General features: G+C 35.5%; 1 protein-coding gene across 1 annotated transcript in view; it reads right to left on the bottom strand.

Annotated features, from left to right (window-relative positions):
• The window catches only part of CCDC169 (coiled-coil domain containing 169), an 82983-nt gene that overhangs the window by 43022 nt on the left and 23043 nt on the right, over positions 1-16918 (bottom strand). Inside the window, 2 exon segments of the mRNA XM_044666086.1 lie at positions 8923-8984; positions 9324-9422. Of these exon segments, the coding sequence (XP_044522021.1) occupies positions 8923-8984; positions 9324-9422 (161 nt within the window).

Raw genomic sequence — 16918 nt, 5'->3', positions numbered from 1 at the left:
GTATCCTTCTGATTATCTCAAATCCCAGAAAACTGCAGAGTACACCTAAGCGTATTCATAGGCCAATCAAGTGGATTAAGAAGGCCCATGTCCAAACTATGATATACAGTTGAATGAACAACCTATTATAGCTCAACCATCAGTATTTCTCTTAGATAGTCACTGAAAATAGGCAATAAATAGGCCCCACATTTAACAAGGTGAAAAAGAGTAGAAGTGCCTTTGAAAAATTGCAAAGTTCTTTTAGTGACCCTAAAGCTTCTCCTTGAAGCAAAGTTACATCTCTTTAATAATAACATTCTTTGGTGTTGTACCAGTCTTAACAATGGAACACCATAGTCTCCAAATAAATGACTTCTCAAACTCTAATTGCTAGAATTTCTAATTTTATCCAATAATACTAATATATTCACAACTAATGAAAACTGGAGAAAATGAGAACTTTGTTTTATATCTATTTTTTGTGGAAATGCTTCTAACATTTCTTTGTTGCTAATTATGTTGTCTTTGGCTTATGGAAGAAACTTTTTCTTATAAGAAAAAATAGAAGGTAGCTACATAGTTTAATGGATTGAGAGCCAGACATAAAGGCATGAGATTTGGGGTTCAAACATGGCCTCAGAAACTTCCTAGCTGTGTGTCCCTAGACAAGTCATTTAAGTCCCATTGCTTAGCCCATCCCACTCTTCTACCTTAGAACCAATATACAGTATTGATTCTAGGATGAAAGGTAAGGGGTTTAAAAAAGAAAAAATGGACAAAGGTATAATGACAAGATACATATTCTTAGACAAGTCCACTATGCTTATTTTTTGTTTGTTCAAGGAAGGCTTTTATTAAGTTAGGGAAGGCTAGTGGTGATAGAAGTATGAACTAGGCGCCTTTGACCAATTCTCTATTTGAATAGGGAACTCCTGGATAAGGAAACTCCTTCTACCAATCTAGGCTACCATCTTTTCTACAACTCAAAATCTTAGACAACCAAAGTGCAAAGTCGTCCAGGGTCACAAAGCCAACGTGTATCAGTGGTGAGACCTTAACACAGGATTCCTGGCTTCAAGGTCAGCTTTCTATGAGCATTAAAAAAAACAGAAGAAAACAAAGTACAGGAGGAGAGATAAGCATGTAGACAAGTTTATTATTAACTTATTTATCTGTGTATATTTATGTATATTTCTTTAAATAACTAAATATAACAAATGCAATTTCTTATACTGTCCTTTTTCAAAGTTCATATTTTTATGCTGAAATGCTTGTATGGGCTGATGGATAAATTCATAATAAAAAAGAAAAGTTTAAAAAAATCTTTCTAGACAATCTTTTTAGTGTTTTAAAAATATCAATGCATAATGATTTTTACACAGTTTTTTTCTAAATCTATTTACATACAGAAATTTTTTTTAAGTTTCACTTTTGTTTATGTTTTCATTGGAAAAGGATATTTTTGGAACACATCTAATTAGTATAGGCAAGGGAACTCACAGTGAGGAAATTCCATTTACCAATGCATTTGCCCCTCCATTTTAACTTATTTAGTCTTAAAGAGTTGCCCAGGAGAATGGAGAGGTTAAATGACTTACCCAGTATCACACAGACAGTACAGATCTCAGAGGTAGGCCTTCAATCCTGGTCTTTCTGGTTCTAAAGAGAGTCCTCTCTCCAATATGCCATCTTGCCTTTCTTTTTTCAATATACATTACACATAAACATATAAGCAGGTATTGCCCTTCTAGGAGGGTACCAAAGGTAAGCCACTTGGGACAGCAGATGCATATCATGATAAATTGTTTGCTTCTAAAATTTGCCTAGGATTAACAGGGCACTATGGGCCCTTATAAGGCACTTAATTGATCCACTGATCTAAGATAAATTTATGATGCTATTTAATATGTCTTACATGTCTTAGGGTAAAGGCCTTTTGTCATGTTACAAATAAAATATCATTTTCTAGGCAAAGATATTTAGTCTAGGGTTTGTTTGTTATTTTTTAATATTTAGTAATAACCATATTTGATGATATTTCCTTTATAATCCTCTGGATTTCATTTTATGCATTTAAAAATATTATTTAAAAAGTGGTCCACAGGATTTGTCAGACTGCCAAAAGGGTTTAGGACATAAAAGATTAAAAACTCCTATTCTAAATTCATCATGAGTCTGAAGTTTGTCTTTAGTTCTTCCTTTTGAGATACCTAACGACCTTATAATGTTGATGACAAATGAATTTGAGACATCTAGTTTCTATTGGTCCTTTGCTGTTTGTCAGTTTAAACTTGACCAATATTTGGGAGCTAGAGGTTAAGCTTATCTGTGTAAGTTAATTTGGAGGGAGCAGCCATGGAGTAAGGCTCCATGAAAGCTCCAAGAGGATGAGGTCCAGGAGAGATTTGTTGGCATGGGCTATGAGTTTAGGAGTCCACATGTTGATCATGGAGGAGTGCCTACCTCAAAAAGAGATGAAGTTGGTAAAATATCTTGTTTATAGGATCCACTGGAGGGGAACAGTCAGAGGAAGGGTAAAAACTTGGTAATCACCTAGCTACATGTGTAACCATTTTCCCAATTCTTCCTGACTTTACTAGGTTCCCCAATTAATCATGGGGGCAATTTTTTAAATAGGGAAGTTGCTGAGCCTCTCCACAACTAGGTATCAGTTGTTTTCCATTGTTCTGCTAACTTTTGTGTTTCATGGTTGCCAAGATTTCTTGGCAGGCCTCTGTCACTTTGTCAAAGGACATGACAATAAATATGAGTATGATATCTCCATTTATTTCTTCTAACATTCTTCCTGGTTTAAGGTTTGGCTAAGTGGTAAACCTCTTTCAGTTTCTCGACTGAAAAACATAATCGTCATGAGTCTATACAGTTCCTCTGTTGTCATCAGAAACTCCAAAACATAGGTTACTAGGCTCTTGCCCAAATACCAGCAAGTAGGAAGGAGCCAGTGGTATCATTCTCAGAGGAACTGTATGTATATAATATATACAAAGAAAGTTTTAAACTAGTGTCAGTGATCTTAACACATTCATCAGAATATAGTTGAAATGTTTTAAGTTGAGGGTGAGAGTGTTGCCCTAGGCTTCTTGATGCCAAAGTCAGCACTGGCACATGTGTGAAACAGATGATTATCTTTAAAATCTTGCTTGCAATTATTTTCCAGCAATACTCAAATGATTTTATAAGCACCTTTCCCTCCCAGTTCTCCTCCTTACTTAGCAGACTGCTCCTCCTCAGACTCCTTTGCTGAGTTTTCATTCTCCCTTTATACTACTACTTCACTTGGTGATCTCGTCCACTCCTATAGATTTAATTATCATCTTTATGATTATTATTCCTAAATCTACCTATTCTGCCCTAACCTCTCTGCTGACCTCCTGTCTCATTTCTCTGTTTTTTAGACATACCAAATTGGAAATATTTATCTTACAACTGACATAGCCAAAACTAAAATAATTATCTTTCCCCCTAAAACTTGTCTCTCTCTAAACCTTCCCATTATTTAGAGAGTACCACATCCTCCCAGGCTTGCAACATAGGTGTTATCCTCGACTTCTCACTATCTCTTATCCCCTCTATCCAATCTGTTTGCCAAGGCCAGTAAATTTTACTTTTATAACATCTCTTCAATATTACCACTTCTCTTCTTTAATATAGTCACACTCTTGATACAAGCCCTCATTACTTCACACCTGGAATACTGCAATAACTTCTACTTGGTCTGCTTGCCATAAGTCTCCCTCACTTCCATCCATCCTCTATTCAGTCACCAAAGTGATCTTCCTAAAACTGCAGCTCTAAAAAAGTTACCCTCTTCCTCAATAAATTCTAGTTTCTTATCACCTCCAGCATCAAATACAAACCTCTGTTAAGTGTTCAAAGACCTCCATAATCTATTCCTCCCCCTTTCCTTTCCAGTCTTCTTATACTTTATATCTTACCCCTTACCTCACATATACTCTTCCATCCAGTGACTCTGGACTCCTTGTTGTGTGGTGAACAAGATATATCCATCTCTTGGCTCTGGGGATTTTTTTCTTGCTGTCCTTCATGCCTAGAATGCTCTCACTCTTCACCAAGTTTCTTGGCTTCCCTTTTAAGTCCCAAGTAATATTCCATTTTCTTTCCCAATCCCTCTTAATTATTCCTTTTTATTTTCTATTTATTTTATTTATTATTTTCTTAATTATTTTCTATTTATCCTGTACATAGCTTGTTTGTATATTTGTCTGCTTGCTATCTCTCCCATTAGATTGTGAGTTCCTTGAGGGCATGGATTGTCTTTTACCCTTCTTTGTATCCCTGATGCCTGGCACATAGTAGACACTTAATAAATGCATAATGACTATTGACTAAGACTATGAATGAGTGATATCTGACTACTGACAAATTCTCAGGTGGATATCTAGAAGAGGGAAGAATTAGAGAGTAGCTTCATCTATGTGGTATCAGAACTTTTTTTTGAAGATCCTATTACTTTTCTTCCTAGAGCGGGCAAGCCTCTATCTGTTTGATCATAGTTGTACCTATTATAGGGCTTGTAAGTAGCATGAAAGCACCTTTGAGGAATTGACAGTTCTGAGACTCAACTTTACCAAAAATTAAGAAGTAGTAAATTAAATTAGGTCAGCAAAATTATATAAGTTCAGTTCTTAATATTCAGATCCAGAGAATGCGTCTCTTTTTTTTCCATAGTAAATTTGTCTGGTCCTTGAAGAAGATGCTGAAGAACCTTATACATTTTTTATGAAATTAGTTCATGTATTTTTGCAAGAACAAACTGAAGTAGGGAAAGATAGAGTAATGGTTAGCTACTAAATATTTTAAAGAGGCAAATATAGGTTAGTTGCAGGAAAAAACTTCCCACCTATTAGAAGTAGCCCAAATGGAACTGAATGCTTTGGAAGATAGTGGAATCTTTACGCAAAGGTTGTACTTGTCCAGATATAATTCTGTTAGATAGCTTCTGAGGTCTCTACTAACTCTGATATTCTGATTCTGTTCTTCAGTGTTACTTTTGCTATTGATCTTGACTTGACTCATTCTGTTGTAGCAACAACAATAATAATAATAGCTAGCATTTATATAGCATCTACTATGTGCCAGGTACTACAACAAGTTCTTGACATATCATCTCATTCAAACTAAATTAATATTTTTAGTCTTTGAATATCATTCTGCAGTTTCTCTAATTTTCCTTCTCATCCTTTATTTTTTTAAACTGCTTTAGTTTTTTAACTAAAGTTTAAAACTGTTAATACATTAATTATCCACTTTAATTTTAGTACTTATGCCAAGATATTTCTATTCAGTGATGTTTTAACATGAATTTGATTAATGCTACCCACCCCTTCCACTGAGCCTTCTGGAATGTCTGTTCCATAGGCAACAAATTTCTCTTCATCCTAAATTCTTTCCTCTCCCATTCTATCACTACTTAGCAATCACTGAAACCTGGTTCCCCACTGATGACAAAGCCCCCCTTGGCCATCCTTTTCAATACTGGCTGCATTTTTGCTCATTGTCCTCAGTTCACTGGCCAAGGAAAGGGATTAGAATACTTTTTTACCACTTTCAAGTCTCCCCCGCCTTCCCTGCCTGCCCCAACCTTCCCACTTCCATCACTCAGTTATATCTCCTCCTTTTGGGCTCATGAAATCCTTATCTACCAACCAAAAATTTTATAGCTCTTGTCTCCAGACCTCTTGGCCACTGCCCTTTTTTTCCTCAATGAATTCAATTCATGGCTCACAAATTCTCTCTTCTCCCCATCTCTTGCCCTCTTCTAAAGGACCTTCAACATAAATTTTTACTTCAAACAGCCTAACTACTAAATTTCTCAGCCTACTCATTTCCCATGACTTCTTCGTCACCTTAGCCATACACAAAAATAATCATAGATATGGATTTCATGAACATGAATGGAGGAGAGGTAAATAAGTGTTGGAAGTGCTTGCTATCACACACAAATGTACCACTCTCCATGTATAAGAATTCTGAAACCTCTTTATCTGACCATAATCTATTGCCTTTTTTCTCCTACCTTCCCTTACAGAACCCTACTCTTTGTTTGCACCACTACTTCTAATCTCTTAACCCCTTCAAATTCTTTCCCAGGCCCAAATCCTTGCATTACTGACTCTTTCCTCTTTTCCTCTTCTTGACCATTTGATGAACCTGTTCAACTCTTTTGGACCCTTTATCATTTCATCTATTGTGCCCATCCAAACCTTGGATTATTTCTACCATTTACTTTTTTTCTACTCACATGCTGCTGAATAAAGGTGGAGAAAATCACACAACTGCTGTGTCCACTACAAATTTTATTAGACAATCTCAACTTCATTGCTTCTAGACATTGCTACTAGACAATTCTAATATATCTCCTCCTTCTGAAATCATCACACTCTCCACGGCTCCTCTTTTAAACCTTTTCATCCCTCCTCAAATGTCCCATAGAAACCCCTTTCCCTAACATCTTAGCTGAAAACCTTGATTCACAGATTATAGAAAAAAAGTTGAGGCCATTCCCTGTGAGCTCCATCTTCTCCCCTCTTTATTATACCACTTAAATGCCTTCTGCCACTATCTCCTTCACTCCTATCTCATATGGATAGGTGGTCCCACACATTACTAAGGCAAACACCAATGCCTGCACAAGCAATCCTATTCCAAACCATCTCTTTCAATAGACTACCTATAGACTACCTCCTCTTCTCTTAGCTTTATTCTATCACTTATCTTCAATCTCTCCCTATCTATTGGCACCTTCTTTACTGCCTATAAACACTGTCCATGTCTCTTCCCTTTCCCCATATTCAAAAATCCCTCCATTGATCTTTCAATTTCCACTAAATATCATCCAATATCTCTTGCCTCTTGTAGCTAAACCCTTCAAGAAAACTAACAATAGATGCCACTACTTTGTCTCTATCTCTGTCTCTCTGTCTCTATATCTCTCTCCACCCTTTTCTCTGTCTCTCTGCTCTGCAGAGACACCATTGATCACCTGTTTTTTCTTGATATTCTCCTCTTTAAGGTTTTGAGGACAACACCATCCTTGGTTCACAACATACCTATACCTACCTACTCCTCAGACATCTCCTTTGCTAGAGCCTGATCTAGGCCATCTCCTCTAATCATAGGTGTCCTTCAGGCTTCTATTCTGAGTCTTATGCTCTACTCCCTTTATACTATTTCACTTGGATCTCATTAACTTTCATGGATTTAATTATCATTTCTATGCCCAAATGTACCTGTCCTTCCCAAACTTCTCTCCTGACCTCCAGTATTCACATCTCTAATTACTACCTTTCAAATATCTCAACTTGGATGCCCAGTTGACATTGTAAATTAAAAATGTCTAAAACTGAACCTGTTAATTTCCCCTCTAAAATCTAGCCCCCTCTAAACTTCCCTATTACTTCAGAGGATACCACCATTTTCCCAGTCCACTGTGATGCCTAAGTGCCATCCTCAACTCCTTATTATCTCTTAACACCTATTACAATCTATTGCCAATCCTGTAGATTTTATCTATGCAACTTCTCTGGAACATCTCTCCCTTCTGTCCTCTAATAACTGCCACCAGCCTTGATATAGGCCTTCATTACCTCATCCATAGACAATATTATATTAGTCTGTTAATAAGTCAGTAGTCTGTCTTAACTCTTTCCCTATTCTATTCCATTTTCCATTCAGCTGTCAAAGTGTTTTTTCTTAAGGCACTGGTCTGAAAACACCACTCATCTACCCAATAAACTCTAGTGCCTCCTTATCATCTCTAGGTCAAATATAAAATTCTCCATTAGTATTCAAAGTCAAAGTCCTTCATAATCTACCTACCTCTGCCCCTAACTTTTCAATCTTCTTACACCTTTTACTCCACCCCTCTACTCATTCTTCATTTTAGTAACACAATCTTCCTTGTTCTTCCATGAAGAAGAGACTCCACACCTCCCAACTTTGGGAATTTTCTCTAATTGTCCCTCATGCCTGGAATGCCCTCCCTTCAAGTCTTAACTAATATATTACCTTCTATAGGGAGCCTTTCCTAATCCCTCTAATACTATATTATCTCCCTTCTGTTATTTCCTTTTTATTTTATATATAGCTTGTTTATACATACCTGTTTACTTATAGTCTTCTCCATTAGGATATGAGCTCCTTGAGGACAAGGATTGTCTTCTGCTTCTTTTTGTAATCCCCAGTGCTTAATAGAATGCTTTGACATGTAGTAGACAATAAACTTTATTTAATTACAATAAAGTTTATTGACTGTATTTCTAAAGGAATTGTATCTCAGATGTTTGTTGCAGATTGGTTTTTTGAGTCTACGAATCAGTCATTAGACTGATATAGGAATAGAATTAGATAAGCAACAGCACTGTAGTTCTCTCAGAGGAAGGTGATATGATATTTGTTTTTATTGGGATGCAGTAATATAATAAATGGAAGCGGTTTAAGTTTGTTAAATGCTGTCCACAGAATCTATTTTTCTCGGTGACATGCCACCCTACTTTTAACCAAAAAGTGTAGTTATACACTTTCCAACAACAGTAACAGTTCTAGCCTAGGAACAGTATAATACATTATAGTGAAGTTAAAGTTTTGAATTTTTTGGATAAAGGACAACTGTACTTATGACTTTCATCCCAAATAATGGCTTTGGGTCATATAAATATTTGTTTTAGCTAAACAGATTGCAAATAAATTCATTATGTAAAGGATTCTTCTAATTATGGAAACTGAGTGCCTTTACCTATTTTCTATATATTTCTACCTCCCTCTTTATCTTCTACACTTAGATTCTGTTTTCCTTCAATGTTAACATGTTTGCCTATGAAAGTTGCATCCTAGGAGAAAAGAAAACTAAAAACAGGTAAAGGAAAAGCTGTGTAAGCTTAGTATTTTGATGTAAATAATTGGTTTACCTGAGACATTTCAGCTAAATAGGCACGCCGTTCATCATTGGTCTTATGGAAAGCCTAAATTAAATTAAATTAAAGATACATATTAATTCATCAATAGATAATATTAACAATAACATTAATTAAGAAATTTGAATTCTCATAAACATTCAATTACATATTTTATATGGATATCATTATCTGCATACTAGTTTCCATACAAGGCATTAAATGATGTAGTAATTTCTAAAAAGACTTGTTTGTTTTATAGAATAAAAATGGCCTCTGACACTTGCTTGCAAGTTACTTAATCCTAACTGCCTTAGCCCTTGCTGCTCTTCTATCTTAGAATCCACACTAAGATAGAACATAAGGATTGTAAAACAAATAAACAAACAAAAATTAATAAAAACAAACCTTTGATGCTTGTTCCAGTCTATGCTCATATTCTTTTACTTGATATTCAAGACTTCGTTTTTCTTTTTCTAGCTGTTTAAGTAATTGATTTAAAGAATTCTGGAATCATATAAAACAAATTTATCACATGTATTCATTAGTAATTACAGAATTTTGTACAACCTAGATTTTAAATTATATGCTTCAAATTCTGTATAGGATTTTTTTTCAATGCTGACATTATACTCAAAAGAAATACAGGGAGAGACAATTGAAGAATAACTAGTATTTTCAGTTACATCATATAACTTTAACCTTCTCATGGACTTGCTTTCTTTAAGAGATTTCTCAGGAAACTTTTGGTTAAAATGGCAATGTGAAAGATTGTCAAGGAGCCTAGTTTCCAACTCCAGCTAATATCTCAAAAGGAACCTACACAGAATCATCATACAGAAAACCAAAGAGAGACTAAAGCCGACTTCTAATCCCAATTTAAAAACTGTGCAGTCTGAAGCTGGTAGAGGCTGATATAGAGGTCACACCACATGGAGTCAAACTCCAGTTAATGACTGAAGGTAGAGGCTAGAAAGTCAGCACAAACTGTTGCCATAAATGGACTTGGCAGATAGAGGCTGAATCGCTCCAGAAGAAACACTCCAGAGTAGACAGAATGAGCTATTATAAATATCTTGAATTGGAGTGTTTCAAGTCATTATGAGCTCCAGTAATCAGATGCCTGAAGCCAGAGCAGAACATAATCAGGAGACAGATCTCACCCCCTATTAGTAACTGGAGGAGACATGCTTCAATTGTTCACTCTCTGGAACATTAAGAACCACAGAAGTCAATAGGACCAACTAAGGACCTAGAGATGCTTGTCATAGGAGTTGTGCAGGAGGTATGAGACCAGCATGGTTGCCAACATCTGACAGGTTCTTGTCAGTGCCACAGCAGAGAATGGAACCAACATCAATTGTGGCTTATTCAAAGAGATAGAGACTTACTGAAATCAGAAATTATAGTAGATCTCTAGAAGACTGGGGTAGAAATCAAAAACTAAGGCAAAAGTTGGAGCCTGGTAACCATCTTTGCCATCCAGACAGGAATTGGCAGCCGATCCAGACCACAGAGAGACAGAACTAAAAAAGAAATAAGGATGGGAAATATGAGTAATGAGAAGAAACTACCAAACACAATGAAGAAATAGCATGGACTAAAAGAAGCCCAAGGGGCAAATCCAGAAGAGACTAATCTCACAACTACAACCAAAGCCTTAGGGAAAAAAATAGCTTGGCCATGAAGTCTATACAAATACCTAGGGGAGATGATGAGTTTTTATTAAAGGAAATTACAAATAAAATTAAAGTTCAAGAGGAAACAAATTTGAAAGAAAAATAACAGAATAAAAGGTGGAAAACTTTGCTTAAGTAGTAGACTACATGAAAAACAAAATGGGATAAACAACTTCATGAGACAATAAATATTAAAACAAAGTTAAAAGACTGAAAAAATGTAAAGAATTTATGATAAAAACTAACTAACCTGGAAAACAGGTCAAGGAGAAATAATTTAAGAATCAGTATTGCTTCTTAAGGTGGCAGCATAAAAGGTTATTAAAAAATTCCCAGCTCTCCCACACCTTCTCTAACAAAAATCTAAGAAGGGCACCTGATCAAATAATTATTGAAAAACTCAATGAAAAATAAGAGTAAGCTCTCTTATTCAGCTTCAGACATACACATATCACCCCCAGTTAGTTTGTGAGGTCCTTCTACCTGGGAAGCAGAATATGGAGCAAACAATTCAGGACTTTGCTAACATTCGGGTCAGATCTATTCCAGGGCCATCTGAAACCTGGCCAGAGTGCTAAGAAAAGAAAGCTTCAGGTGGGTCAGAAATGAAAAATGTTGATACTCTACAGCTATATGGCCCAAAACTAAGTGGTTTGACTGGGACACCCTAGTACTGCATTGGCAAAGATGTGGTGGTATACATGCCCCCATAGCACAGGTGGGGCTACTCTGTTCCCACTCTCCAAAGCACCCAAAGACATTTTTTGCATGCCCTGCCCCTCTCTCCAGCTGCCCAATGTGAGCACTTCCTCTCTTAGCTTTCTGGGATAAGGGAGCTGGGGGTTCTCACAGGAAGCTTAAAGTTGCATTTGGGTGAGTGATCATGAGAACTGTTTGCCAACACTGTTCTAGTGGGACCAGAAATCTACAGCACTCTCACTTGAGATGTTATAGAGGTCCCTGAAGAGTGATTCATTTAGAACCCATAGGATCCAGGAAAACCTGAAACCTTCTAGAGGGCTAAGTACAGACACACTATTGGACATGAAGACCAATGAAAAGAACCCAAGAGATTGAGCCCAGGTCCAAATAATGCTGACATTTCCCAACTCCTATTAAAGCGTAGAGGCAGAAGAAGGCAGAGCCTGGCCCTGGCCCAGTGTCCCCCCAAAAAAGAAACTGAGACTAAAGATATGAGTGAACACAAGAATACATTGAACATTATGAAGAGATATTTATGTCAAATGATGCTCAAGAAGTTTTAAAACCAGAAGAGAGTAACTCCACATCAACTATAAGAACAACAAAATGGTTTGTACTCCAAGGCTTTAAGACTACAAGGAAAGACATGCACAAAAGATTCTTAAAAATCAAATTATAATTGAAATAAGAACTCTGAATGAAAGACTTAGAAAACAGAAATATAAATCACTCAAGTAACAGATTCCCTAAAAATAGAATTAAGAGAACTTAATAACCCCATGAGAGAAAAACGATTAGGGCAGCCGGGTGGCTCAGTGGATTGAGAGTCAGGCCCAGAGACGAGAGGTCCTGGGTTCAAATCTGACCTCAGACACTTCCTAGTTGTGTGACCCTGGGCAAGTCACTTAGCCCCCATTACCTAGTCCTTACCACTCTTCTGCTTTAGAACCAATGCACATTATTGATTCTAAGATGGAAGGTACGGGTTTTAAAAAATTTAGATAAAGGTCAGAAGATTGAGAAATAGAAAGTGTCTTTTATAAGAATAACAACAAATCTAGAAAAATAAATGAGAAACAATGGAAGAATCATCTACCTCAATCTAAATGAATGGAGAAATATTGATAGTTCATGGATAGGCAGAGCCAATATAATTAAAATGACAATTCTACCTAAACTAATCTACTTGTTCAATGTCATCTCAATTAAATCACCAAAAAATAATTTTATGAGTTTTTAAAAATAGTAACAAAATTAATTTGGAAGAATAAAAAATCAAGAATACCGATGGAATTATTTTTTAAAATGCAAAGGTCTAGAAGTACAAGATTTTAAAGTATATTGTAAAGTAGTAATTATCAAAACTATCTGGCACTGGCTAAGAAATAAAAAGAAAGACCAATGGAACAGGACATAAAACAAACAGCAATAAAAAAGTTATAGTCATTTGGTATTTGATAAAACCATTGATGTAGAATTTTGGGATAACAAATCATTGTTTGGAAAAATTGCTGAGATAATTAGAAATTAGTTTGGCTTCGAAACTAGGTATAACCCAATGACTTATACCCATTTGCAAAGATAAGATTCAAAATGGTTACATAATCAAGATATAAAAGGAAATACCATGAATAAATTAGAACAGAGAACATAACACTCATCAGATTTATGGAAAGGAGAGGAATTTGTGAGTCAACAAGGGATGGAGAGCATTGTGAAATGTAAAATGGATAATCCTGAATACATTAAATTGAAGTTTTTGTATAAATAAATGCTGCCAAGATTAAAAGAAAAGCAGAACACTGAGAAAAGAATTTTATAGACAGCCCCCCAGAGGAAGGTCTTATCTCTAAAATATATAATGAACTTTGTCAAATTATAAGAATAAAAGTAATCCCCCAATTAATAAAAGGGCAAAAGATATGAAGAGACAATTTTCAGATGAAGATATCAAATTCATACAGAGGTATATGAAAAAAATGCTCCAAATCACTACTGATTAGAGAAATGCAAACCAAAATAATTCTGAGATATCACACCTCATCCCCACCAAACTGGCGCTGCTAAGATGATCAAAGGGCAATGTGACAAATGTTAGAGGGGATGTGGAAAAATAGGGACACTAATACACTGTTGGTGGAGCTATGAACTGATCCAACCATTCTGGAGAGCAATTTGGAATTATATTCAAAAAGTTATTAAACTGTGTGTACTCTTAAGACTCAGCAATACCATTGCTGGGTATGTTTCTTAAGGAGATCAAGGAAGGATGAAAATAACCCATATGTTCCAAAATATTTATAGCAGTTCTCTTTGTGGTGGCAAAGAATTAGAAACTGAGGGGAGGTCCATCAATTGGGGAATGGCTACTGCATTATAAGAATGCTGAAATAAGAAATGAAGAAATGATGAAAAAATCACTCAAAAAAATTTTTTTTAAACCTGAAAAGAACTCTACAAGAAAATGAACAGGATAAACTGAGAATGTTATATCCAGAAGGTAAACACAAAGATAAAACATGAAAGAATTTATATGAACATGTTGGCCTCCATGATGATATCCTATGTGATGCAGGAAGAAGAAGGATTGGAATAGTAGGGGCAGGATTTATTTGTATGGTTTCATTTGTGTAATATCTTCTTTTTCTTTATCTATGGAAATGCTTATTTTGTTTGGATTTGTAAACATTAGGAATAATAAAAAATAGAGAATTCACAAAAAAATCATCTGACTCTAAGAAGACCATGACAAAACAAAAAACCTGGATATCATGCTATTTCAAGAAATCATGAAGGTAACTTGCTAAAAATCTATAAAAATTAGAAAGCAAACTAAAATAAAATTGACCAGTTACCTCCTGAAAATAACCCCAAAATGAAAACAGACAAGAATCATTGCCAAAATACAGAGCTTCTAAGCATAAGGAAAAATATTGCAAGCATCCAGAAGAGGAAAAGTCCCAACCATAAACAACTTTTTATTAGTTTAAAGGAAGGTCTTCATATGCCAAAACATGGTCCAAACCAAATGAGATACTTCCTCATTTAAAGGGAAAAAAAAAAAAAGAAAAAAAAACTAGAACATGATAGTCCTTAGGAACAAAAGTAATTAATTTTCATTCCAAAGTAATATATCCCCAAAAGTTGAGCTTACCTATCAATGAGAAAAGATAAATTTTCATCAAAAGATGTTTTAGGGCCTTTTCCAGGTTCTCTTTAATATTTATGCCATTTCTTCTATTACCTTATTATCCTAATCATATTCTTTGTCCCAATGATAATATACAATCTACCTCCAGATGCAGAGATAGACCACACACCCCCCATGCTAGTTACAATTTTCTTTTCCACTCTCAGTTTTCTTGGAGAACCAGTTCAATTCTATATTATCAAATCTCATATTCCTTTGTCCTATCACTGATTATACCTTGACAAATTTCAACTCCTACCATCTGCCTTCCTTATTTCTACTCTTATACTGTTAAAAGAACCTAGAAGAAAGCATAAAACCATGCAAACTATGTCCAATACAAATTCATGTTATCAAATTTTAATTGGGCTCTCACTTTTCTCACTCAGTTTTCTATGACATTGATCATAGCAACTATTCCAAATATTCTCTTCTCAAGTCTCCCCTAGGAACCCTATCTTCACCCTTTTATTTATTTATTTACTCATTCATTCATTTGGTTTCTTTATTTATTTAATTTATTAATTTAGAATATTTTCCATGATTATACAATTCATGTTCTTTCTCTCATGTCCTTCCTCCCCCCCCCCCACCTATAGCCAATGGGCAATTCTACTGGATTTTACATGTATCACTGATCAAGACCTATTTCCATATTATTAACATTTGCAATAGAATGATCATTATATAACTGGAACCCTTTTAGCTGAGGACATCTTGCCAAAAAAACATTTAAAGTCAAATAAACTCCTTATCTTCTCCCCTACTCATTTTAAATCTCCCTGATTATCATCTCTATCTTCCTTCACCCAAGTCTCTGCCTGAGCCAGCTTTTCTATAGTACCTAAGATCTTATCCCCTCTATCTTATCCAGAAGATTTCTTCCATTATCATAACAATCTCTCTAATCTTCAACCTTTCCCTACCTATGAATTTTTGTTTTCTAAGGCCTACAAACACAACAGTCTCCCAATTCTTTAAAAAAAAAACAAACCAGCTCACTAGGACTTATCTTACTTTCAGCAGTAGTGGTGCCAAAAAAAAAATTCATTACCCTTTTTTCTAACTAAACAGAAGAGAGGAAGTTCCAAAGGAAGTAACAAGAAAGTGGTATGTCTTGTGAAATTTGAAACTTATTAAATACATTTAAAAAAAAGCAAGTGGTATGAGTTTGACAGGTTTTATATGTAATCTTATTTTTATGACCTATGGTGTATATGAAATTGCTTCATTTTCATGAATGTTCAAGTTAAGACTTTCTTTAATGAAAAAGCTTATCTTTTTCTCCCAAATCATCCCTCTTCTGAACTTTCCTATTACTATTGTCAGGGAGATACTGTTTCTAATAGTTCTGTGTTGCTTAGAAATGCTTAATTTCTAGAACTTGATGAGTGAGGAACATCAGAATTAACAATAAAACAATGCCACTTACCCTGGAAGTAGCCAAATATTCCTGCACAAGAATAGTTCAGAACAGCTCTGAGCAGTTATGGAGCTGGCCTTGGTACTCTCCAAAACATCTTGCTTATTCTGTTTCTTATTCTCAACTTTCAGAGAAGTTCCTGGAACTCTCCACCCATAACATGCCCCATTCCCTCCCTGGATCATCCCATTTCCCACCTCCTTTTGTTAGAAAACTATATATACCACCACACTCTTTGCTTTCCCTTTGCTGAGCTGTTTCCAGCATTAGACTGTTTGCTCCATATGCTCACATATGTACCTACTTAAAATAAAGATCACTTTTGACTTTTATCAGCACTGTATTTCTCAGGTATTCTTCCCTTTGTAAGATTTAGAATTGGTTTGACTAAATATATGAATTAAAATAATTGAATTGTGATTGCCATTTATAAAAATAATTAACTTCTCCAGTCAAAATGACTGTTAGCAGCTTTTATTTACAACTGGGTAGAGATATGAAATATAGAAAAGAGGTAGAAAAATAATCATGTAGCTACAAGTACCCTAACTAAATCCTAGACCTTGAATGTGGATCCAAAAGTGAGTCTCACCAGAATCCAAAATCCTAATTAGGAAGCTGAAATCTGAAGAGCCAGGAGACACTGAAAAGTCCACTGAGAATCTTCAGCACACACAAGGCTAAGACAACCAAGAATCTCACCAGAGCTCGAGTTGAAGAATGTCCCACCAAAGGTGTATGTGTGGGGGAGTCCTCCAAAAAAAAACAAGGAAAAACCCCTCAATCTTCTTGGTCTTGCTTTTTATAGTCCTTTTTCCAAGTCACTACCTGTCTCTCTCCTATTTCACAGGAATCAATCACAGCCTCCCAATTTGTCTAACACTGCCCAAGGTGGGGTAGTACTTGTGGCCTATCTAGTAAGTGACTTATGAACTTCTCTTACCTAGTGACCTACCCAAGTGCTAAATAGGGGCACTTCAAATTCTTGATTGATTAAATTAAAGGCTGC

This window comes from Gracilinanus agilis, chromosome 3, assembly GCF_016433145.1.
Source record: "Gracilinanus agilis isolate LMUSP501 chromosome 3, AgileGrace, whole genome shotgun sequence".
Classification (NCBI taxonomy): Eukaryota; Metazoa; Chordata; class Mammalia; order Didelphimorphia; family Didelphidae; genus Gracilinanus; species Gracilinanus agilis.
The sequence above is the reverse complement of the archived record's forward strand: the minus strand, read 5'-3'. Positions and strand labels throughout refer to the sequence as shown.